Source organism: Mesoplodon densirostris, chromosome 4 (assembly GCF_025265405.1).
Source record: "Mesoplodon densirostris isolate mMesDen1 chromosome 4, mMesDen1 primary haplotype, whole genome shotgun sequence".
In the NCBI taxonomy this organism is placed as follows: Eukaryota; Metazoa; Chordata; class Mammalia; order Artiodactyla; family Ziphiidae; genus Mesoplodon; species Mesoplodon densirostris.
The window spans coordinates 56,382,010-56,401,732 of record NC_082664.1 but is presented as its reverse complement, the minus strand read 5'-3'; the positions used below and the strand labels follow the sequence as shown (position 1 = coordinate 56,401,732).

Genomic DNA, 19,723 nt, shown 5'->3' with positions numbered 1-19,723 from the left:
TCCAGACAATTTTACTGTTACTCCCAGGTTTGATGAAGTCTTAGTACTGGTTAACCTAATCAGAACATGAATATATTTACACAACACAAATCAAGACATAGGATAAATTTTTATTGAGCCTTTTAGTTTACAACATGAGGTAAAAGGCAAGTCAGTTCTTTTTAAGTGATATTCTACACAGCTGTAGTAAAATATTTTAAACTTCAAGGATTTATAATGGATTACATTTCTTAGAAGTTGGGGTCAAGTAAACAAGTTCTAACTTAACTTCTTGAATTTTCCAGTTGACTCTTCCCTTAAAGTAGTAACCAGTTCTAATTAGACACCTAAGTTTCTTCAAGGCCGTGTTTTATTGTTGCTGATGTCTTTACTATTTCAGTCAATATCCACTAATTCCACTTCAAAAATAAGTTTTGCATTTGGTGGAATTCTGTTGAAGAAGTCAAGGTAAATTTGATAAAACTTGCCTCTCCCCTCATTCCCCTTAGTGTAAATTAGAATTATGGGACTTCTCTGGTGGCGCAGTGCTTAAGAATCCGCCTGCCAATGCAGGGGATACGGGTTGGAGCCCTGGTCTGGGAAGATCCCACATGCTGTGGAGCAACTACGCCTGTGCACCACAACTACTGAGCCTGTGCTCTAGAGCCAGCGAGCCACAAATGCTGAGCCCATGCCCTAGAGCCCACCACAACGAACAGTAGCCCCTGCTTGCCGCAACTTGAGAAAGCCCACGCACAGCAACAAAGACCCAACGCAGCCAAAAATAAATTGATAAAAATAAATAGAATTATGTATATTGGATACTAGTAATTAACTCCAAAGGGAGGGCTTTATAGTTGACTCAGGGGCTAGTACATAGGAACCTAGAGGTTCCTAAAAGTATTTTTGTGAATGGAGGTCATAACCTGTCAGTAAAGGCTGACTAGATAAATTCAGCTTGAACTAGGATCTTCCTTACCTGGATGCCTCTCTAGTACTGCCAAGTTGGCCACTACTTGATGAAGACTGCTGCTCAGTACGCCCCACCCCTGCCCCAAGTGATTTCAATCTAGCTGATTGTATAAGTTACATTAAATCAAAGTTCATTTGAGGTAGTACCTGGTATTTGCTGTGAATTTTCAGATGTTGAATTCAGAGAACAGTGATTTTTATCTGACTGGTCTTGAGGTACTTCACGAGAGGGAGCTGCAGTTGGCCACAGGATTTTGATAGGCTGTGAAGAAGGCTATTATATTCCCAAGTAACTGTAATTGATAAGACTACAAAGGACTTCCAATTTTTTTATCCCCGAACTTACTCTAACTGGTCCAACTAGTCCACTGGGAATGGAACCAACAACTAAACTACCTTCCTACTTAGCTATTAGACTGTTCTGGTTGTAACAGACTGGAGTCATGGCTCTTTTTTTTTAACGTTCACAAATTAGGCCTATCAGAAAAGTACTGTCACTAGTTGTAATCACAAATGCATACACTATGATGTTGGACCTGCGGTCTCCTTCATTTCACAACTTGTGATCCCCAGCGTGTTCCATTTCTAAGCTTTGAGTACCCAATTAATTGCCTGATATCATATGGAAGCATAAAATTACCATGAGCCATATTTGAATCCTACAATTTGCTACAGTTGTTCGTATTGAGCATATTAACTCCTTTAAATAAACCCTTCAAACATTAATAGTAGCTTTTCAAAGATGGAAACTTAAACCTCAGTTTAGGTCTTGAAAATTAAGAGATTAAATAGGAAGAAGAAAAGACTCCAGCTCAAGTTAGAATACTCTGTAACAGAAAATATTGTGTATATTGGAGGTGTTGACACAAAAGCATCTATGTATCAGGAAGACTGGTCTGGACAGGATCTCTGATCTACAGGTTAACCTAGACAGCATTTACGTACCTTCAAGTGATCTTTCTTAGTGATTTTCTTTTAATTACAAAGGAAAAAAGGATACTTGGCATCAGGCTGTCCTTTCTTTCCGTAAGCCCATTCTGGTTCAATTTCCAGTCGAGCCTTTTCTCCTTTACTCATAGTCAAGAGTGCTTCATCCCACTAAAGGCAAAAACATAAAATCAAAACTAATGATACTTTACAAAAGCATGCAAAGCCAGAAGAAAGGCAAGATTACATACAAAGCATTCTGTTACAGGATTTCATGTCCTAAGGTAATGTCCTTGGGTGAGAGTCTCTAAATCTGTCCTTTATTTCCTCAATGAAAAAAGTTAAGGACACATTAAACAATTTTCTAGTGTAAGTACTTGAACTTTTCAAAATGATATAATGTCATTTTGTACAAATTTGGATCTTAAAGCCAAATTACCAAAAACAATATGATGCAAGGATACAGAATATATTACTAGTATCATATACTCTGTTGAAATGTAACAATTACATAAAGGTCAAATGATAGAGATAGATCTGTCACATACTGGAAATTAAGAGTATGGTTGACTAGAACAAATTTACCAGTAAACATTTTAGTTAAAGAAACAAAAATAGCTCAACCTGATAAATCAACTTGGTATAATCAGATAGTAGTTAAAAGTAATTTTCAACTAAACCTTTAGCTTCAAGATGTTTTATATTCTACTTTGGGCTCTGGATATGATTCAACAATATTTTAGGTCTTACCACAGTACAAAGAATAACACATTTAGGGTTCTCATAACTGCATTTAAATAGGCATTTTGGTTATTAATATTTGACGTCCTGCTCTTTCATCTCTTTTTGTACTGTACACTGCAATGGTCAGTGCAGCTCAAGCCTAACTTCCCCTTTTTTCAGAGTTTCCTTCTGTTATCTCTCACATGTAAGGGTGAGTAAAGGCATACTTAAATTTGAAAGATATTTTTGGTGTTTGAGCCAAATTGTGAGGTGAGAGGGCCACAGGAAAGACTCCTAGAAGTTTCTATCAGTACTTCAGTGGAACAGATATTTTACCTTTCTGAATCATGTATAAGTGGTACAACAGCTATCTAACATAAGAATCAAATTTAGAAAGCCAAACATTCTGGCAATTACAAAGAAAAAATAATAAAAGGGGCAGGCATGGAAGGAAATAATATTTGAGTCTCTATTATGTGCTTTAAGTTATACCTATTTAATCTTTTTTTTTTTTTAATTTATTTTTGGTTGCATTGGGTCTTTGTTGCTGTGCGCGGGCATTCTCTCTAGTTGTGGCGAGCAGGGGCTACTCGTTGTTGCGGTGTGGGGGCTTTTCATTGCGGAGGCTTCTCGTTATGCAGCACGGGCTCTAGGCACGCGGCCTTCAGTAGTTGTGGCACACGGGCTCAGTAGTTGTGGCGCATGGGCTTAGTTGCTCCACGGCACGTGGGATCTTCCCGGACCAGGGCTCAAACCCTTGTCCCCTGCATTGGCAGGCGGGTTCTTAACCATTGTGCCACCAGGGAAGCCCCCCACTTAATCTTTTAGCAACCTTGAGATAGGCTGTACTGTCTGAGACCCAGAGAATGTAATTTGTGCCAGATCAGTTAGCAATGACAGCACTTGATTTGTGAGACTTGAAAGAATGTTTTCATCTTATTCTCAAACCTAATTCTTTATGTTACCATACCACAAGTAGCGTGTGCCAGAATATCTACTGGTTCTTGGCCAGTTTTTACTTACTCCTCTGATAACTTTGCCTATCCCAACCTTAAAACTTAAAGGCTTGGCATTTTTCTTCTTCTTCGAACCTGTAAAACAGATTTTCTTTATAATTAATAATGAAGTTAAGTTCCAATTGAAAAACACAGTGATTTAAGTCTTTAAATTGATTTCAGAACTTACCATGCTATGCATCTGAAAAGAAATAAAAATTCAGAAAGCCAAGTAATTCATCAAGAAAATTTTGGATGTAAAAATAATTATGGTCTAAAGGAGGGAGACGGAAAGGACCTATATTTACACCATTAAAGTAACACTATTCTGCCTTTTATATTAAAATACAGAAGCCTGAATTTGGGGCATTAACAAAGTTTAGACTAAGCTGCTTTATTTTTTGCTTTTCAGTGACCAAAAGGTCTTCATTTACACCCAGCCAAGTAGTGAACTGAAAACCTTTTACAAGTAAATCACAGGTATAAAAGACTTCTGGAAAAAAAATGACAGCCAAGAAAAAGGTACTGCCAACACAAATATTTGGCATGCCCTAAAGCCAAAGAGATAAGATTACATTTAGACTTACTCGTTTGAATATTAGTATCAAAAACAGTCCCATCCTGTAGTGTTCCTGTATACCAGCAGTGAACAATATCTCCCTTTTTGGGAAAGTTGGTTTTATCTCCTTTTTTAAGAACAGATTTTGTGTATTTTGGTGGACCCTAGAAACAAAAACAACACACACATAGAGTTGTTAATTCATGTCCTTTTTTTAGAAGGATGACAAAGAGAATACTTAATACAGCCAACTGTGACCTAAGTCCAGTCACAAGAATTTCACAGATTTGGTAACAAACTATTTTGCCTCTGGTTCACCACTGAGTTAAAAAACTCACTATCTCATTTCAAGTCTGTGATGAGAATATTAGTAACTAGCACACCTATAATTTCAAATAACTTCCAGCTTCTTTGGAAACCAATGTTCTTTTGACAAGATTAATTATTCATCAAACCATAAAATGAATCCAGTTATTTTCCAAGGTTAGAAATATCATTACATTTTAATTCCTATAAAATTATAAGGCACTAAATCATTGTGACGTCTTTTCAAAGATTTGAGTTGTGTTAGCACCAATAATTGGTATTACTAAATATTTGAATTATATCCAATTAGAATAAATACAAGTAATATTGCATCTGTTCCTGGACTTGAATTGAAAATAAGTTCACACAGTGAATGGAATTATCTATAGAAATTACCGTAAGTGGCATATTTCCTAGAACAAAGGATTATCAGGGTCTTTTTTTTTTTTTTAAAGCTAAGGGTTAATCTAATCATTAGTGAGGAATCTATGAGAGGAAAGCAATTTCTTAGGCAAACTTAAGAATATATAGAATTTTATACTACAGAATATTCCAAATGTTTTACAGAAACTAACTCCCTTATGAGGTAGGTACTATTATTATCCCTGTTTTACAGATAAGGAAACAAAAGGATAGGGTGGATAAGTAACTTGCTTAAGGTCCTAGAGCTCCAAAGTGGCTGTGTAGGATTGGAAACCAGGCAGCCTGGTTATAAAGCGCAAGCTCTTAACCACTTTACTACCTCTCAAGCACATATGGAATGTCAGGTATTAATACTAGTCATTTTGTTATGTCCATTCATTTAACCATACAGCAACCTGGCAGTTCTTTCCCCATCTTTTATAGAGAAAGTGAGGCCTGGATAGTGTATGAAGCCCTATCCAATTCAGAGTCTTAAGGATTAGAACTTTCAGCTAAAGCTAGGCTGCCTCCCTAAGTCAAAAGAAAGTCACATCTATAGCTTGAATACAAAGTGTATTACAAAAGTAAGCATTAACTTTCTTCCTGACCCATTCCAAGCTTGTTTTAGTGAGACGTTACTTTAGGAGTCTACTGCTAGCAGTGTAAACTGGTGCCATCTCTTTGGAATGCGATTTTAAAATGTTAAAAGTATGATAATTCTCTTTATACAAATATATACTCAAGAAGTAATTTGAAACTTAGGAAAAAATCTTTATGCAGTTATTCCATATACTATTATACATAATGGCAAAATAAAACCACACACTTATGATAATATAATAGTTTTGAGTAACGTGGAAAAATTCTTATAAGATTACAAGAAAAATCAGTAGAAAGTTCTACAGTAAAATCTCAACTATTTCAATAAATATACACAGAAAATATTCAAAAATATTCTGAAATGTTAAACATTCATTTCTAGGTGTTGGAATTATGTTTTCTCTATCCTTTTCTGTGATATCAGAAAAACAAATGATTTTTAAGGAATATAGTTGACTTGACAAAAACTGTTAACATATATCCCAAATTTGAAAATAATTTTAAAACATTTAAAAGCCACAAAATGAGGATGACAATATACGTATATTATGTGAGAATATCAGAATATCAAGACTTTATTAAAGAAATTACAGGTAACTACTGAGTGGATAAGGTACGATTAGCAAATAATAGCCACATTTTAAAACTTAATGTCGGGCTTCCCTGGTGGCGCAGTGGTTGAGAATCTTCCTGCCAATGCAGGGGACACGGGTTCGAGCCCTGGTCTGTGAAGGTCCCACATGCCGCGGAGCAACTAAGCCCGTGCGCCACAGCTACTGAGCCTGCGCGTCTGGAGCCTGTGCTCCGCAACGAGAAGGCCGCGACAGTGAGAGGCCCGCGCACCGTGATGAAGAGTGGCCCCTGCTCGCTGCAACTAGAGAAAGCCCTTGCACAGAAACGAAGACCCAACACAGCCAAAAATAAATAATTAAAAAACAAAAACAATGTCATTCCATTATTTTCCCATTTGTTGTACCACGTTGCTTGGGCATGTGTTACCTACATTAGAGGTCCTAGTATAATGCAAACAATAAATTGGTGGCTAATCTCATCAGTCTTAACAGTGAAGGCACAATCTGCCTACTTGGGGCCTCAATTTCAGTGTTTCACAAAGTGTCTTTTATGGATCACCCATTCCTTGGCATTGTTAGAAGAAAAGGGCCTAATATAATTAAGTTTGGGAAATACTGCATTCAAGTTAAATATGCCTCCTTTGCATAACTTCTCAAAGCTAATTATGCATTAGCTAATATACACTGTGAATCTTCAAGTAGGAGACACAAGGTACAGCTTTTGATGACACATGAAAACAACCTGGAACTTCTGGGACCTATAAAACACACTTTGTAAAATGGTGGATCTCATTTTGGGTTTCATTTCAAGAACCTGATTGCTTCATGGTGGGAGGTCAGATCAGTCCCAAGCTATCCTGGAGTTAATGTGCTTGAATGGACCTGGCTTTTAGGTAATTTCCTGTCTTTGCAGCAATTTCTTAGTCCAGAGTGAGGAAAAGAACTACATTCTTGAGACTGAGTCTGAGCTAGAAACTTCTAGACACAGAGATAAAGGAACTTTTGAGAGTAATCATCATAGCTGCAATTAACTAGATCACGGCATTGCCTCTAAAAATGAGAGTACAGCTGACCCTTGTACACTTTGGGTGTTAGGGGTGCCAACCCTTCCTGCAGTCCAAAATCCATGTATAACTTATAGTTGGCCCTCCCTTTACATGATTCCTCTGTATCCGTGGTTCTGCGCCCGCTGATGCAACCAACTAAGGATTGAGGGTCATGGAGTACTGCAGTATTTACTACTGGAAAAAATCTGCATATTATAAAGGACCCATGCAGTTCAAACCCATGTTTTTCAACGGTCAACTGTATATTACACAATTATTCTTAATTCAAGAAATATTTGAGCATGTTCTATATGTCAGGAACTAGAGATACACAGCTGAGCTGGCAGACATGGTTCTGGCCCTCCCTCTAACAGAGAATATAGGTGTGTGTGAGGAGACCTAAAGAGGAAGCACAGGGTGCCAACATGAGAAGGACACAGTGACGTACTCCAGCATAGGCTATAGGCTGGGAGAGGGCTCTCTGAAGTAATGTTTACACTGTATCTTGAAGGACAAAAGAAGGTCACTCAGGTGGTAGGGGAAGGTTTACAACAGAGAATAGCATTTTCATAGCAGGGAAGAGCATGAAAATAGTACAGTCTGCAAGGTAAGAAAGAAAAGAGAATGGTATGAGACGAGGCTGGAAAGACATATAACACATGTTAAGAGTCTGGGTTTTTATCTTTAGGTCACTGAGCAGCCAATTACCAGTTTTAAATGAAGAAGTTACAAAATCAGATTTGTGTTCTAAACAGATCAGTTTGATCTAGTTGAGGAATGGATAGGGAATCCAAAGTAGAAGTGGGGAGACTTGATAGGAAGAGGTTAGTATAGTAGTCCAGGTCTATGCTGGGGTGCCAACATTGAGGATGACAAAAGATGAGCAGTTTTGTGATACATTTATGCAAAATCAACAGACTTTGGTGATGATTATATGTAAAGAAGTTATGAGGATGAATCTCAAGTTTTTGGCTTGAGTACTTTTACAGTCATTTCTGACGTCTGAGTGTGAGTTCCTGACTTAACTTATACTTTCTCTCCTGTCCAATATTCATTCATACTTGAAAACTTTCCTCAACACTATTTAATACATAATAGGTAATAAATATATTGACTATGACTGATTTATTTAAAGTCCAGTAAGAGCTATTAGACAAGGTTCTCTGCATTAAGATGAATAAGGTAGAGGTAAATAATATAGATAACCATGTGCTACAGAAATTTTTGGCAGTTATGTAAAGTCTGGGATGGTAAAAATTTCAGAGGAAGCAATGAGCCCATGACCTGGGTCTTGAAGGGCACACAGAACTGACAAATAGGGAAGTTGAGAGCAGAGACACACTAAGCAAGAAATAAAAGTATGGACAGTTTAGTAGACAATGGGCAGACATTTGTGACCGAAGAAGACTATTTCTATAGAAGTAGTAAATATGGAGCTGGGCAGGGGCCAGATATTGGAAGGTTTTGAATGCCAAAAATGCAATCCAATAGAAAAACAATGAGTCACAAATGTAATTTTAAGTTGTCTAATTGCTGCATTGATATCATTTCAACATGTAATCAATATAAAAATGTTGAGATATTTTACATTTTAAAAAATCATATTAAAACTTTGAAACTGCTTATTTTATACTTAAGGCACATTTTAATTCGGAGTGGCCACAAAGTGCTCAGCAGCCACGTATGGCTAGTGACTACTGTATTGGACAGTGCAGCTCTAGACAGTATAGAGTTACTGAAGATTTTTCAGTAGGGTGTGGTTTGCAAAATATTTTAGAAAACTTACTAGAACAGCCATTTTGGGGCTGAATGATGATGAAAGAGAATGAAGGCAGATTAGTGACTTTTCCCACACTCCAGGTCTGAAGCCTTGGAATGCTTGAGAATCAAAAAGGAATGGATGAAGATGTGAAAAAGAAGATGTTTGAGAGCCTTAGATCTGAGGGATACATGAAAAGGAAAAAGAAAACCAAAGATCAGAGAACTTATAAACTGGGAAGAAGAGAATGGTTACAACTATGTATGTTAATATTTTGGTAAAATAGAACACAAGAGTATATAATGAGAAAGGAATAAGAGAAGGTTGAGAACTTCTGGAAAAATGTCAAGTAGTTTATGTGGATGGGGAATTGAGTGAGGGATAGTATGAAAGCTGCTGAGTAGCAGTGAAACTAGAAACCATGCTTGTCTGATATTAAGCATTAATTTATACAAAGCCCAGTAAAAAGTTTGATGATTATTTTTTTTCACAATACTTGCTCTGCAGTCCTGAAGCATGAACAGAGAAAGCAGACAGCAAAGTACTGGTCAAGAAGTTACGGAATCTAGGCAGGAAGACAATGAGTACATAAAAAAGAGGGCTCACACTGACCAGTTAAGTGAAATGAAAAGAGGTCTTAAAGAAAAGGATATAGTTTAGGACTCTCACGAAATCTCTCTAAACTGCCTCCAGCCCTTACAGCTTTTACTTTTATTTGTAATGCTCTTTTTCTTAATCTCTTGATATATTATCTGCTACCTCATACGTCCCTTACTCTAATTTTCTGGAATACTCTTTCTGGAAGATAAACTATGATGCCAACTGCTTTTGTAACCCTTCTAATAATTATTATACCTCTATTTACCTTAGTAGCTGCTCAATATTTGCCCAGTATATAAAACATTTATCAAATTATTATTATTATTGTCACTGATACTAACACTGCTAGGAATGAGTAAGCTTAGTTGTTAGCAAGATATTATCAAAAGTGGCAAGATAATAATCAATTTAGCTCTACTGAGGCTTTTCAAAGAGCTGTCTTTAGCTCTACTAGGGCTGTCCATTTACAGAAATAGTTTTTTTTTTTTTTTTAATGGAGACACTGATGGAAAAATGTTTTATTTTTTGAATTTTATTTCATTTATTTTTTTATACAGCAGGTTCTTATTAGTTATCCATTTTATACATATTAGTGTATGTATGTCAATCCCAATCTCCCAATTTCAGAAATAGTTTTATCTGGCTCTTTAAACCTTGGTACCAAAATATAAAACCTGGGTGGGGAAAGATGAGACAGATGAACCCACACCCTGCAGCCAGGCCCGAATTAACTATTTATATTGCCTAGGATACCATGTACATCAGAAAAAGCTAAAAATAATCAAAAGGGAAGTTTCTTTCACTCATTCCAACTTGCTAAAGAAGAGGCCCTTAAAATAGCTTTGAAAGCTCAGAAGTTCTGGCCAGACATAGAGGCAATATAAAATACAAAGCTAGGGCTTCCCTGGTGGCACAGTGGTTAAGAATCCACCTGCCAAGGCAGGGGACACGGGTTCGAGCCCTGGTCTGGGAAGATCCCGCATCCCGTGGAGCAACTAAGCCCGTACACCACAACTACTGAGCCTGCGCTCCAGAGCCCACAAGCCACAACTACTGAGCCCACGTGCCGAGAGCCCGTGCTCCGTGATAAGAGAAGCCACCTCAATGAGAAGCCCGCGCACCGCAAGGAAGAGTAGCCCCCACTCACCGCAACTAGAGAAAGCCCACACGCAGCAACGAAGAACCAACGCAGCCAAAAATAAATAAATTGATTAATTAAAACAAACAAACAAACAAACAAAAAAATGTACTGATTTGGCCCTATGAGTGAGAACATGTTTTAAAAAAAAAATACAAAACTAGAGGTATTTCACAGGAAAGTCTTACCAACTGTAAAGCACTGGTTCTTAGGGTTTTTTTTCCTTATTGAGTACACCCAAGGGAGATAACCCACTCCATATTAGTGTTTGGCTCACTGAAAGTGGCCACCCCTTATTATGAAAAGTCAGTGCTGTAAAGCAAATACTTTTTCTCAAATTCACATGTGAAATCAAGTAAGAATACATTCTATACAAACCTCATCCAGAGTCTCTTCAGACTTGGTTTCTTTGGGTTTATCTTCATTAAGCTTCACATTTTTCACCTGCTCAGACACTTTGCTTATACTTTCAGTACCCTTGAAACGCTGTAAGGAAAATGGTCTAATGTTTATCATATTCATGTCTGGCTAAGAACAAACGAAGAATCTTATATTAAGCATTTTAATCAACAAATTATGAATCTCAAACTATCTCACAAAATAAATTCTGTAATGAGACCCGTAACCTTTAGAAAGACCAATTCAGACCCACAGATATGAAGAGTATTCAATCAATTCCTTAATAAAGATTATCTTTTTTTTTTTGTGGAAGGTGGTCATTTCATAGTTAACATATATTGGAGAATTTCTTAAAATTTGCTTTTCTAAAGGCTCAGCCTAGGTCTAACCAAGACTTTAAATTCATTAATGAAATGCAACTTACTTTAGATTTATAACTTTTCAGTGTCCTTAAAAATCTGTTCCCTTTCAAAATATCAAAACATCCTGCCATATTACAGATTAGCCATGCTAAATTTGACAGTCCATTTATGATTACAGTTAAGAAAAAGTACAGGTGGAAAAATGTCAACATATTCTGCAAATAAATGCATTTAAAGCTTCTTTTTGGGAATAAAATATCTAAAATGATATTCTGGTAATAAAATGTAACAATACTCACCTTACTTTCAAAAAGATGGTTATAGGCTGTAACCAAATGGTCCTTGTTAGCTGTCTTGGCCACATTTTTAATGTTTCCTAATAACTTATGTTCTGCAAGAAACTATAAAGAAAAAAGCTTGTTAGTCAAAATAATTTCCCTCATGTAAGAAAGGGTCTAAAATTAGAAAAAGAACTTTTGAGTTAGAACTTATGTTTTCAATCATACTATTGATAAAAGAAATGAGACATTACATTTTATACTCTACTTCATAACAAAAATAAGATTTAAGGAATATTAAAAAAAACATATTGGGTAATTATAAGAAATACTCAAAGATTAGAACTGTAATATTGCATAGTGGTTACACTGGTGTGTACTAACCCTTTTCCCAACATGGAACTCACGGAAGAGCACACTTACACAGCAAACACATTTTGGTAACTGGGCAAAGCTGCTCCTGGCAGGATGTTACCTGGCCTGTGCCCTGGGAGCCTCCAGCCATGTTGGGTATTTCTATCTTGACATATCTGTAACCCATTCTTGGCACACCCAAAACACTGTTACACAATGCTGGATATATAGTGTTCAAATGTATAGGCTGTGGTGTCAGACCATCTGGGTTAAAATCCTAGCTGTCTGATTTTAGACAAGGGACTAAGCTTTCCTAAAGACTCAGTTTCTGCATCACGGTGAAAGATTAATAACAGCATCTTATGTCAGAGGCTTCTTATAAGGGTAAATGTAATAAACCATTTCCAGTCACACAGTAAGAACTCAATACATATTACCTATTTGATTAATAAAATAATGTATTTAATAACTCTAACAGTAGAATTCCATTTCTCTCAAATATAAGACTAAACTGTCAGATGAATACCGAAATACTACTACTGAAATATCAAATCATCAAAATCATGTACCTTCATCTCAAAATCATGTACATGTTTTCCTTATTCTTCTTCCTTTTCTACCTTGTGGTCCTTGCTTGATTCCTCATTTTGTTACTTTCCCAAAGTTGTCCTCTGGCATCTTTTAACCTTTCTAACCTTCTAATCTTACAATAAAGCAGTTTTTCTGAAACTATCACTATTGCATTTTTCTCTCTCACTCTTAGAGAGAAATGTTCTAAACGATAAAGGCTCATGGGAAAGGCTATTTTGATTAAATAGAAGCAATCAGTTACTTTAACACTGTTGTGATTTCTTTAGCAAGTTTTCAGAAAGATATCCAAAATATAAACATCTCCATGATATCTTATGATCAATAATATAGTGATTGTCAAATATAGGTTTACATATGTGAATGAACACTGGAGAATATGCATGTAAAAGATTAGTATATCAGTATTAGTATATTAGTATTTTGACAAGCCAAGTCTCTTGAAATTGTCCAACGTGGGCCAGTTTTACATTAGATTCCACCTTGGGATGATTTGTTTTATAAGAATTTGATGAATATAGTACAGTTTTGAGGCATTACACGTTAATAAATGATATATCTACTCTATTGTTTCAGTGAAATGTGGATTGGCTTAAGAGAAAATAATTCCACTAAAATAGTAAAATGGTATAAAATGGTGTCTCTGAGGCATGGTCTTTCATTTTCACCCTTGTATCCCCAAACACTGAGTACGGTTCTTGCTGTAGATGTTGTATAAGTATTTGCTGATGTCAGAATTATTATTCAGTAGGGAGATTATTGGAAATTAAGTTAAAAATCGTAGATAAACCACATTTAGACCACTGCTATTTCTGATAAGTGGGAGATGCTGCGGGCACACAAACTGTACAGTCGTTCAGCAATTTAAGGAGATATGAATTATATTAATTTCCGAAGGAAAAAAAGCCGTCTGACAAAAATAACTTGTGACTACAGAGGGTGGTTAAGATGGAGACTGTGCTGAAAAATGCAGGGCGTAAAAGTAGGAAGAATGCCAAATAGATTTCTTAGTTTGTTTATAACAATGGGAGACCACTGTACCCGAAATACTCATGTAACTCCCCTAAATATACAGGTGAAAAGGTCATTTAAAGCGTCGATATTTTAAAAGTTAAATAGCGAGACAGTAAAAAAATCACAATTAGTGTTCAGTGTTTGGTAATTGATGAGAAAAGCAAATCGCACCATCGTTCCCACCGAAATCTTCACATGCCTTCTCATTTCCCTAACAGCCCACACTCCCCGCCAGGGATCTATCTCACGCAAGCCTCCAGTCCTCGGGCCCCCGCCTCAACCCCCAAAATCTACTGGGTTCCTTTTTTTCACAGCCTCCACCTCACTCAAGCATCTCAATGAGGTTCTAAATCTGCTACTGCTGCGTGCCCCAAGAGGTAAAGTTGCTCCACCCGCCCAAGTAGGGCCGGCCCGAGGGGCGGGAGCGTGGCTCGGGAGCGCACGCGGGACCTCTCCAGCCCTCCAGGCCACGGGCCGCTGGAGAGCGAGGGCGGGGGCACCGAGGAATACGGAATGTATGGGCATCTACGGGGGGGTGAAGTGTCCCTCAGCCGCACCAGCCCGGCCGCCCCGCCGCCTCCGGTACCGAATCTGAACCGTGATCCTGCAGAAACTTGATAATGTCCTTCTTAGGGAGCTGCTCGCTGCGCAGCTGCTCCACGGTCCAGGCCCGCTGTGGAACGGCCGCCGCCATCTTCCCCCGCTGCCTCCGCTTTACTGAGCCAGCCCGCCTGGGTTCGGCATCGCCCCGCCCCAGAGGCGTGGCGCGGACCCTGCTCGGAGCTCGAGGGGGCGGGGTCACGGCGCTACCCGGCAGGATTGGGGCCAGTGTTTGAGTGACGTCAAGGCTGTGCTCCGCGGGCCTCTTTGTTGAGTTCGGGGTAAAACCGGCCGATGTGGCCCCGGCAGCTGACTACGCAGAAAGCTGCAAGCTGTCAGCTGCTCTTAATTGGAACCCTTGTGAGGCGACGACCTCCGATGGTAGTGATTGTTTACCAGCCATTACCCACACTTGTTTATTACCGACAAGCTGCTATGCATTTAAAGTCTTTAATCTGTTTAAAGGAAACAAAAGCATTCAGACATCTAATCTCATTTTATCTAGTTCTAGCCTAAAGATTCACATGTGGCTTGGCTCAGTTCTTGTCCATCAGAACAACCTATATTCCACCACTTTCCTTTTAAAACTCACATAAATCAAACTAAAATACAACCGGTTCCCTTCCCCCTCCCAAATACAAACATATGATAAACAGCATGTCTAAAAGCAAGTCCAGACACTTGACCATATAAAACAATGTAAAGTGGCTACACGCAGGATGGCGCTTACTGATGGTGGCGATGAGGGGGTGACATTATTAGCGGTCCAAACAACCTCATTATGTGTGTGTATTTTTCCTCAATACACGAAGAAACAAATCTACAGAGGTTACTCGAAGTCGCCACTTTTAGAGGGGAGAAGCCGGGAATTGTATCCAAGTCTGAGGTAGAATGCTATCGCTAGAGTAGAATAATATCACCCCGACGCTTACTGCTCTATATCATTTATGAAGATGTAATTGGTGGAGCATCAGGACGCCTTGCTTTTTTTCCTTCGGATTTTCCAACGAATATCAGGACCAAACCATTCACTTCCCTTTTAGCAATACAAAATATTAAGATAATGGGTTGTCACTCCTGAAAAAGAGACCTGGCGTTTTGTTTTCTCAGCCTGGATAGAGAAATAAGACACATTATTTAATTTTATCTAAACATGTTTGTTTTTCACCTCATCTTCCGATTTAAAAACATGGCCAACCACAAGGAATAAGGCAAGTTAGACTCTCAATAACGTTAAGTTAAAAAAAATGGGTATCCATTGTTTCTGGACCTCAAGTTTATTTATTGTATTATTTATAAGAGGCATCAATTTCGCAGTGATGCCCGGACACCTCGTCATTAGAAACGGAACCCAACTTTAGAGTCGAAAAGAAATTGACAAGGGGACCAAATTTAGGGTGGCTCCATAACAACGCGCATGCGTCTCCGAGAGAGCCGCGGCGTTTCCGGGAAGCCCGCCAATCATTTTCCCCACGCAAACTCAGTGGCGGCACTTTCAACTGGATAAACGGGCCTCAGTCCCGCCTTCTAGTTCTAGTGTTTTTTAATGCGAAGATAACCGATGGGGATTGGAACGGAGGCTGTTGAGCTGCAGCAGCTGCTGGCGTCTGAGAGAAGCCTTCGGTGGTCGTCGGCCTAATGAGCGGGCGGCAAAGAACGCTTTTTCAGACGTGGGGTTCAAGAGTCTCCCGATCCACTGGGGCTCCGAGTTGCAGCTCTGGAACTGAGCAGCCTCAGAGCCCTGGCATCTCCGGGGCGAGTTTTCCTGCAGCGGCACAGGCAGCAGAGGCGGCGGAGGCGACAGAGGCTCAGCCCGAGTCGGACGATGATGTGTTGCTGGTCGCGGTGTACGATGCAGAGCGGCAGCTGAGTCTAGAGAATGGCGGGTTCTGCACCTCAGCGGGCGCCCTGTGGATTTACCCTACTAATTGCCCGGTGCGGGACTACCAGCTGCACATCGCCAGGACCGCTCTGTTCTGCAACACGCTGGTGTGTCTGCCTACCGGCTTGGGAAAGACCTTTATTGCCGCCGTAGTCATGTACAATTTCTACCGCTGGTTCCCCTCCGGCAAGGTTGTCTTCATGGCCCCCACGAAACCTTTGGTGACACAGCAGATCGAGGCTTGCTACCGGGTGATGGGTATCCCGCAGTCCCACATGGCCGAAATGACAGGTATCTTAGAAACAGTGGGCTAATTTGAAATTAAGAGCTGGGACCCAGGGAAAAGTATGCGTTCTGGGAAATAGCGTTAAAGGAATTCCTGACCCGTGTGGAATAGTCCTCAGATCACAATATGCTTATTTTACGTCTTCTCCCTTGAAACATCATCTACTTGTAGCAAGTCCAGCTCTAATGCATAGGGTTGCTTTATTCAATCTTCAGAGAATTCCTGTATCTTGTCAAAGCATTTTGAAGTGATTATGTGTGTATACCCCATCGGTAAGTGAACATGAGTTCCTTCCGCAGAAGGATTTCCCAGTTGAAGAATTTTGTTCTCTTCAAATATTATGTCATTTTGTAGGAATTCTCTAATGGCAGTCTAGTCGTGGTTTTAGGTAAAAGCCAGCATTGATATTGGGACCACAACAAATCTTTAAAATGCATTCCCATGATTTGTCTAATTATCATCTTGAAAGCACATTACCAAAGCAGGAATGCATTCTGAAAATAGGCCAGGTTATTTATATTTTACAGATAAGTCGGGAGTAGTTTAGAATGTACAATGTCACTTTTATTTACAGGATCTACTCAAGCTTTCACCAGGAAGGAAATATGGCGCAGTAAAAGAGTCCATTTTCTTACACCTCAAGTCATGGTAAATGATCTTTCTAGAGGAGCTTGCCCTGCTGCTGAAATAAAGTGTCTAGTTATTGATGAAGCTCATAAAGCTCTTGGAAATTATGCTTATTGCCAGGTAATTTTGTTAAAACGTATTTTATAGTGTAAGTATATTGATGAAGAGCATTTTGGGGAATAATTATTAATGATGGAAGTTACTGATGATATTATTATGAAAAAAGCCTTATATCTATTATCTCAACAGATGGTGATAGGAAATACTTTCCTTCATCCATTTAAATCAGTCTCTGCTGTTGTTTGTTTTTTAAATTTAAACAAGACTATTAGTGTCAGATGTAGATGATGAGAGTCTCGTTGAGGCAGTGATCCACTACCATATAATTGTAGGTAGTTAAAACAATAATAGGTGGTGATACTAGGGAGAGGGTATAGAGTAAGAGTAGAGGGAAAGTTTATTTCATTTAGTGCAAAGAGATGAATTTCACTGCCAGTTTGTGATTTTGTAAAGCAGTGTCCTTGGGGACTTTTAAGTATTATTATATCTCTGTATTATCTTCTCGAGAATTGCTAGAGTTGATCTCAGCCAGGAAATAGATATATTTTTCCAAGTTAAATTAATACCCAGTGTGTTAAAGTTTCTGCTTGAAAGGAGCATTTTAAAAATTTTATTCTAACTCTGTGGAATTCATTTCGTACATTTAGCTTATATTTAGCAACTTTTTTTTTTTTTTTTTTTTTTGGCTGTGCTGCATGCCTTGCAGGATCTCAGTTCCCTTGATTAGGGATTGAAGCCAGGCCATGGCAGTGAAAGCCCAGAATCCTAACCACTAGGCACCAGAGAACTCCCCTTAGCAACTTTATTTTATTTTCAGAAAATTTCTACACATTAAGTGATTTTCTTTTTAACTACAAGGCTTGTGCTTTCACTGAGTACAATGAGACATGACTGACTTCTTTAATATATAAATAGCACTAAGAATTTATACTACACTGAATCTTCCAGATATAGTTTCCAACAGGCATACAGCTTGTTGAAGAATGTAGCTTCCTGGGTTACAAACACAACACCACTTCTATAAAATGCTTGAGAATCCCTCCTGGAAAAAAAGTAATGTATCAGGGACATTTTGTCTTGTATCAGTTTTTAATTAGGACAGTTGTTCTTAAGTCTCCATTAAGTATAATGTTCTATCTGGGTTTTTTTTGGCGGTGCCTCATGGCTTGTGGCTTGTGGGATCTTAGTGCCCCGACCAGGGATTAAACCTGGGCCCTTGGCAGTGAAAGCACTGGACTGCCAGGGAATTCCCTATAATGTTCTATCTTTAAATGTATTCTGTATCATGTTTTAAAAAACTCCATAAATAATATTTTTGAGTATTAATCAATATTCAGTTTGAGTCTCATTGAATTCATCTTTGTCATGGGTTGAAATCAGAGCAGTTTTAAGATAATCTAGTTTTAATACCATTTGCAATAGCAAGACATGGAAGCAATCCAAATGTGCATCAACAGATGATTGTATTAAAAAGATGTGGCATATATATATATGACACACACACACACACACTGGAATATTAGCAATAAAAAAGAGTGAAATATTGTCATTTGCCACTCAGTGAAATAAATCAAACAGAGAAGTACAAATACTATATGATATCACTTATATGTGGAATCTAAAAAGATAATACAAATGAATGTATATACAAAACAGAAACAGACTCACAGACATAGAGCACAAACTTGTAGTTACCAAAGGGGAGAGGAAAGGGGGGAGGGACAAATTAGGGTATGGGATTAACAGATACAAACTACTATATGTAAAATAGATAAGCAACAACGATTTACTGTAGAGCACTGGGAATTATGCCCATTATCTTGTAATAATCTATAATGTTTTATAATATGCAAAAATACTGAATCACTATGCTGTACACCTGAAACTAAGACAGTATTGTAAATCAACTATACTTCAATTAAAAAAAATAATCTGCTTTTAGTTTCCTACATCTAATGTGGAACTATGGGATACTAAGAGCTGTTTCTGTGACTCAGTTTACTTAGGGGTCCTTTTTCCTTGTACTGGGGCATGTGGGAATCTGGCAAATTATCCAGTATTGATTATACCAGAAGTGGGTGTTGAATTCAAACTGTAAAGCCTAGAGAGATGCTTTGGTGCCCCTTGGAAAATGTTTTAGGGTTTAAAAGGGAATTTAAATTTAAAAAATTACCCCAAATTAGTCTTATTCTTTTATGAATAAACTTAATTTAAAAATTTTGAGCCTTCCACATGAAATCTAACTTCTTTAAAATCTTTCCTAAAACAAACATTTTTCATTTCAAATCTAATTTCATATTTGTATTTAATTTTTTTTTAATTAATTAATTATTTTTGGCTGTGTTGGGCCTTCATTGCTGCGCGTGGGCTTTCTGTAGTTGCGGCGAGCAGGGGCTACTCTTCATTGTGGTGTGAGGGCTTCTCATTGCAGTGGCTTCTCTTGTTGTAGAGCACAAGGTGTGCGGGCTCTAGGTGTTGCGGGCTCTAGGTGTGCAGGCTTCAGTAGTTGTGGCACGTGGGCTCAGTAGTTGTGACTCGCAGGCTCTAGAGCACAGGCTCAGTAGTTGTGGCTCATGGGCTTAGTTGCTCCGCGGCATGAGGGACCTTCCCGGACCAGGGGTCGAACCCGTGTTCCCTGCATTGGCAGGTGGATTCTTAACTGCTGCCCCACCAGGAAAGTCCCTGTATTTAATTT

The 19,723-nt window shown here is 38.5% G+C and overlaps 2 protein-coding genes across 4 annotated transcripts in view; one reads left to right on the top strand and one right to left on the bottom strand.

The window, feature by feature from the left end:
- Positions 1-90: 90 nt before the first annotated feature.
- Positions 91-14,310, bottom strand: FKBP3 (FKBP prolyl isomerase 3). Its single transcript, XM_060096281.1, has 7 exons — positions 14,160-14,310; positions 11,639-11,740; positions 10,957-11,064; positions 4,184-4,319; positions 3,625-3,692; positions 1,952-2,049; positions 91-430 (listed from the first exon to the last, which is right to left on the bottom strand). The coding sequence occupies exons 1-7, from the start codon at positions 14,265-14,267 to the stop codon at positions 376-378; spliced, it is 675 nt and encodes a 224-aa protein (XP_059952264.1). The 5' UTR covers positions 14,268-14,310; the 3' UTR covers positions 91-375.
- Positions 14,311-15,732: 1,422 nt separating this feature from the next.
- Positions 15,733-19,723, top strand: part of FANCM (FA complementation group M) — a 56,548-nt gene continuing 52,557 nt past the window's right edge. For all 3 annotated transcript variants that reach the window (XM_060096274.1, XM_060096273.1, XM_060096275.1), the window contains exons 1-2: positions 15,733-16,346; positions 16,916-17,088. In XM_060096274.1, the coding sequence (XP_059952257.1) occupies positions 15,812-16,346; positions 16,916-17,088 (708 nt within the window). In that variant the 5' untranslated portion in view covers positions 15,733-15,811. The remainder of the gene's footprint in view (positions 16,347-16,915; positions 17,089-19,723) is intronic.

What these genes read in the sequence shown, in the direction of transcription:
- FKBP3 (XM_060096281.1), bottom strand. Translation starts at nt 14,267, where the DNA reads ATGGCGGCGGCCGTTCCACAGCGGGCCTGGACCGTGGAGCAGCTGCGC. An exon ending in ACCATCTTTTTGAAAGTAAG is followed by an intron (nt 11,065 to 11,638) that starts GTGAGTATTGTT and finishes TTTTCCTTACAG; the next exon opens with CGTTTCAAGGGTACTGAAAG. An exon ending in CTGAAGAGACTCTGGATGAG is followed by an intron (nt 4,320 to 10,956) that starts GTTTGTATAGAA and finishes TTTTGTTTCTAG; the next exon opens with GGTCCACCAAAATACACAAA.